Source organism: Scatophagus argus, chromosome 18, assembly GCF_020382885.2.
Source record: "Scatophagus argus isolate fScaArg1 chromosome 18, fScaArg1.pri, whole genome shotgun sequence".
In the NCBI taxonomy this organism is placed as follows: domain Eukaryota; kingdom Metazoa; phylum Chordata; class Actinopteri; family Scatophagidae; genus Scatophagus; species Scatophagus argus.
The window spans coordinates 13329131-13335130 of NC_058510.1; the positions used below are offsets into that span (position 1 = coordinate 13329131).

Below are 6000 nucleotides of genomic sequence, written 5' to 3' on the forward strand. Positions count from 1 at the left end.
GATCACTGATCATTTGTTTATGAAAATGTATATGAGGTATATATGTATTAGAGGGTGGTATTAAAATTCAAAAAACAGCTGTGTTTAACAACTTAACGTGAACCTCAAATTTCGAAACTCTTTCTGGTGATGACATTTACCTGTGACAGCTCTACTCTAATGGGCTACCTGACGCAACGACACCGTATTAATCAGACTCTACTGTTTGTATTATTGATAATAACATGCTGCCACAGGAAGGGAGGGAACAGAGGCAAACCAATGCTTCTGTAAGTCTGCTGTTTGCCAACTTTCGGTCAGTAATGGAAACATGTTATTTAGTGTTCTTATAAGTTGGGTTACATTAGGAAAGAAATCTATTTCTGATTATTCTGTGTTTTTTTAGCAAAGAATTTACACTTAATTAATACAGTTTACAATATTAGAAATCAACTAAATGTGTCAAACACTAATGCTTTAGTATTTTAACGTAATGCAGAACATGATGTTTCACATACCCACAGATCCAGCCCACAGTTTACCTCTCTTCTCTGCTGCGTAATGAAGCTCAACAGGCATCCCATGGAGACGGACGTTTCCAACAAATGACTGACAACTGTTCTATTTTGATAACACACCAACGCACCCCTCACTGAGCTGTCACTGGTTTCCTTCCGATTTTTAACCGGAAACACATGGCTTTTGTTCAGTGTCTTGTTCTGTCAAATTTAGCTTTTGTTATTGACCGTCAGGGCGGGTATCAAACCTCCACATTTATCTGGTGCTGACTGGAGCACGGAGAACAGAAACCAGAACAAACGTCATCGAACGAAAGTTCAGTTCATCATCATCTCATCAGCCCCAAAAACGAGGTATTGGATGGGAGGTAAAATAAATCTACATATCCACTGAATGTTTTGATGCTTTAAAAGAATAGAATACCACTAAATGAAATCCGTATTGATTCTGTGGAGTGGAGACATTCTCTTAATTACGCACTTACTTAGTACACTGTATGTACTCTTTCTCTTAACACAGCTTCACATTATATTTCCCAGTCATTTATTTCATCATCATTATTCGCATCACAGTAAGAGGGTCTGTGGGGAGTTTGCATGTCCTCCCTGGGACTGCGTGGTTTTTCTCCGGGTACTCCGGCTTCCTCCCACAATACCAAAAACATGCTACCCAGCTATTCTACACCGGCTACTCTACATTGCCCCTAGGTGTGAGTGTGTACGTGTGTGGTTGTCTGTCTTTGTGTGTCAGCCCTGTGATTGACTGGTGACCAGTTCAGGATATACCCTGCCTCTCAGATGTGACAGTGCAGCCCAACCCCCCCAACAACTTCATTACACAACACAGAATAAATAAGAATACCTTATTCGTGAACACCCCCAGCAAGGATGGTGATTACTCTGTAGCATTAGGCAATGCAGATACAGAAAAACAAGGGTACACTGACCTGAAATGCACTGCTTTAGGCCACAGGTGTACATTGTCGTATGTATGCACAAACAAAGAAACTAGGCCTGCCAGAGAGTTAATGGGGAAATACAGACTCTGCAGTATAGCATTTTAGCAAATCTGCAAGATTCTGGAGATGGACCACCACAAGCACCTTCAAGTGAGTCTTAATAAATATTCCATACAGGGAAAAAAAACAAAAGCTTTGATATGATGTGAAATATTTAACAGAGGAGAGAAATGTGCTGTCAGTTTCACACCTGCGCAGCACTTTGTTGATTAAATATGCATGTGAGGACAATCCCTCGTTTCTCTTTGTTTCTCCTGGTCAGACAGTTGAAAGTTTAAAGTCATTAGAAAAGACAACTCATACAAACCCTGCTTAAGCTTCTAAACGGCATAATAATAATAGAAAAAATCTCCCAGGCACATTAAACATACCAAAAGCATGGGAAGAATACTACAGCTTTATAATGTAAGACTACAATGGTTACTTCACAGTCTGCTGGACAGTTCAGCACTGGAGTTTGTTCACTCAGACAGATCCAGAACCATCAGGTCAGTTTTGCAGTTAAAGAGAACTTCGCATGACCAAAAGTTCCCAGATTTTCCCCTAGCTGTTGTCCAGTGACTCCATCGACAGCTCTGTTTTTCCCGATCTGCAAGTCAGTGTGCATAAGAGTGCCAGCTAAATGGTTCAAAACTCTCCAGAACAGCGCCTTAATGCCTGGAGGTCACAGTAATACGGCAGAAATGATGTGATTTAGGCGACACTAAGCAAGGGAGCGGGAGAGAAGCTTAGCTCGACTGATTGCTGAGTTTATCTAATAAACAGGTGGAGCGCCAGTTTGTCTTCTCAAAGACGAAGACTAAAAAGTTTCATCCCACAACGTGACCCATCAAATCTGACAGGAAATTGTTGCCTGAGGTTCATTACTTTGAATTTCAATAACAGCGATGGCTCAGTGTCCTCAAACACTCTGCTGATTTGAAAGCAGAGATTAATGCAATTCAAAACTTTGTTAGAATACTTTTTTTTACCCCCCTGACAGTAGTCATTTTGAAGAAGAGGCTGTTTTGTTTTTGTCTTTTTTAATGAACTTTGGGATTCTTTCAACTGCCCCAAACTTTCTCCTGTGAATTGTTTGTACTGCTGCTGGGATGAATAGTCAGTCAATCTATTTGATGATCAATTAATAGTTTAATTTCCAAAGCCAAAGATTTTAATATTCTCTCGTTTGGACTTCTCAAACATGCAAATTTACTGCTTTTCTAATATAGCATCTTGATCTTCACTTTGCATGTGTTCAAAACGCTGTTTATCTCAAATGGGGAATTCAAAAGATGATTTACTGAGTGAACCACTAAACCATCCATATCTAGTTTCTAGAATGTGCAAATCTGCTGCCAAATCTGATTCAGATCATAAGGCTTGTTAAAATATCTTCTTTTTGCATGTTTTCAGGATGCTATTTAAATCAAGAAAATCACTGACACAGCAACAGGGAAGAAATTATTCAGCAAAGTTGCTTACTGAATTGCTTAATCCCCTCTGAAAAGTGAAGATTTTGTGTTTTGTTGTATATTATTGTAAACTAAATAAGAACCGTAACAACAGTTATTTCCATTACAGATTCAGCTGCAAATAGTTTCCTCTATTCCGAGATTAGTTGTTGGTCCTTAATTGTCCAGCAATAGTGTGAAATGTCAACTACGATCTCACAGAGCTCAAGGTGACGGCTTTAAATTACTCGTTTTGTTTGATCGATAATCCAAAATGATGCTATCATAAAAAGCAAGAAAATCTGCAACTACTCACATGAGAAACTGGAAATTGTGAATTTTCCTTGACCCAATAACTTAAACGATCAACTGAAGTTCAAAATTGTTATACATTCACTTAGTTAACTGTCTCAGCACTGAACTCTTTATCTCTGTGTTCAGGACTGCCTGTCATGCAAAATAACATGACATGAGCAATAAAGCTCTTTGAACACATCAATGCGAGTGTGGGAACTTGCAAAGGGCATTTTTTTCCCACTATTTTGTGACACTGTAGCAACTAGACAATCAATTAATTATTCAGCAAAACAGTCTAGACTAATATAAAACAAGTAAAACTTAAAAAGCAAATTTAAGTGCTTCTTTTTCCCTTCCAATGTCAAGCCGCTTTGAAAAGATGATATGCAGTACAGCCTCATCTTGTGCACACCATGCTCTTACTTTGTGATGTCTACACACACACATACGCAAAGCCACACACTCTCCCCAAGTGATCAACACACAAACCAACAGCAGGCAAGCTCTCACCCTCTGTTTTCGGTGAACACCAGCGACAGACATACACACTAACTCAGGCTTCATCCCACTGTGATCCTCCAGTAACCATACCGGTCCAAGAAACACACACACCTGAATGTTTGGAGTGTTTCATGCTGTCTGACGTTCAGGCGTGACGTTTCCACTTTCCTCCTGCCGTATCCATCATTAATAACATCTGCCAGCAGCAGGTTCTGCTCTGATAAACACTCTCCGCTGGATTAGGAGCTCCAGTAGGCCTGCAGCTGCCACAGTTTTACCTCACGGTGTGCGTGTGTCTGTGCGTGTGTGTGTCACTGCAGTGAGAGAAGATAAAGGCTTTTATGAATGATGAGGCTGATCAGAAGGAAAACAGACAGTTTGATGTATCGAAGTCTGACTTCTTTCAGGGACTTCAAAGGTTTACACTGAAGTTTTCAGATTAAAGCCTCAGATTCCTGATTGTGACACTTTTCATGCGAAATAATTCAGCATTTGCCAGATTATTTCTACGCTTAAACAGTTATTCTGCACCATCCCGGAGAGCCTGGCACAGTACTTTAAACTGCACATCACTGCAGGTGAGGCAGGTTTCACTGCAGTTTTGCAGACCTGACAAAAGTGATATGACGAGTAAAACTGAATCAACATCTTCACCTTCAGCTGCACAAAGTCTTATTTTTGCTGCAAAGCAAAGCAGCATAATTAACCCTTGTGTGCTCCGATGAATGACAAATACACAAATCTGAACATCTCCCATACACACCTTTACACCAGCACACATTTATCCATAACAAATAGGCATTTCAGGCAACAGAATGGCTCACATCCAACGTGTATCTAGGCTTCCTCCCTCACAATGTAGGCCTTCCCAAGCCTGTATGAATAAAATATGCCATCCCCATTATATAAGGCAGAAACGTTCTTATCTGAGGTTGTGTTGAAATAAGAGCAGAGTGGATTGCTGTGATTGAGACTGAATGGCCGTTAGAAAGAGAGTTTGTTGTGCCAGTGTAAGTGGTGGTAGTGGAGGGGTGGGGGGGTGGCGTGAAAAATATTCCCCAGCATCCTCCTCATCCTCAGCTGCTGCTCTACAGGCCCAAAAACACAGAGGCAGCAGGCTGAGATCACGGACATCAAAAGTCCAACTGCCCCTCTGTGCTGCTCTGTCACGCAGCGTTGCATCGCAATGCTATTATTAAACCAGACCACACACACACACACACACTCTGATACACAGGTAGGCTTGGCTGATTGTGTCAACATCTCAAGGTCAAACAACGGGTTGTTTTTTGGACCCAAAACGGGAGAACGTGCCGGTCGGGTGTTTTGTTTTTTTTAAACTGCACGACAGCCGAGACAAAGAGCAGCGACCGAAGCACGCAGTGTGTTCCCGCTCTGCCCTCATCCTTTCCCAGCTTCAGAGAGCTGGCCAGGCCGGTCTCAGGCTGACAAACATCTGGGTGATGGGATGGGAGGAGCGGGAGGGGACGAGAGAAGGAGGAGGAGGAGGGGGGCCGCAGGAATGAACGGTTAGATTCCGTTAGTAGGAAGGCTCCCGGTGTGAATGTAGATGATGATGATGGTGGTGGTGATGAGATAACGGGATAACGAGGCAAAATAGGAGGAGGAGGGGGGAGGAGGCTTGCGCCTTTTCGCCCCAATTTAATTAATTCCTTACCTTCTGACAGCTCCAGCTCCAGCTCCGCCAGCCGGGCTCGGATCTCCAACGGTATCGGCGACGCCTCACGGTCCGCCATTCGGCTTGTACCGTAGAAAAGACCTCCCTGGTTTAACTGCTGCCACCTCCGCCGCCGCCGCCGCTGCTGCTGCTGCTACTACTACTCCTGCCTCCTCCTCCGTTCGGAAAAGGAGAGCTTCTCCTCGGCGGCCCCTCCTCGGCGGAGGCGCGTAAGGACTACGAGGCGTCGAGGGAGAACAAAGAGGATAAATCTCAGTCTCGTTTTAACGGAGGCCCGCCATGGCGCCAGCTTCTCAAATCGTTAAAGACCCCAGTTGCTCAGTCGGCTCTCTACGCTGCCTTTGCGGTGGTTGTGGTGGTGGCGGTAGAGATGATGATGATGAGGCTCGCGCAGCCCCACAGTCAGCGCCGTTTGCAGCTTCTTGCCGCTGGTGTCACGTGACTCTACGGAGGAGGGAGTGAAGGGAGGCGGTCGTTCCGGTCATCGCCAGCAGGGGGCGGCGAGAAACCACACCTATAGCTCAGAGTGGCGGTCACACCTGAAGCACAAATCT

General features: G+C 43.6%; 1 protein-coding gene across 3 annotated transcripts in view; it reads right to left on the bottom strand.

The window, feature by feature from the left end:
- The window catches only part of LOC124049371 (disco-interacting protein 2 homolog C-like), a 51351-nt gene extending 45599 nt beyond the window's left edge, over positions 1-5752 (bottom strand). For all 3 annotated transcript variants that reach the window (XM_046370916.1, XM_046370915.1, XM_046370914.1), the window contains exon 1: positions 5426-5752. In XM_046370916.1, the coding sequence (XP_046226872.1) occupies positions 5426-5504 (79 nt within the window). In that variant the 5' untranslated portion in view covers positions 5505-5752. The remainder of the gene's footprint in view (positions 1-5425) is intronic.
- Between the last annotated feature and the right edge of the window lie 248 nt (positions 5753-6000).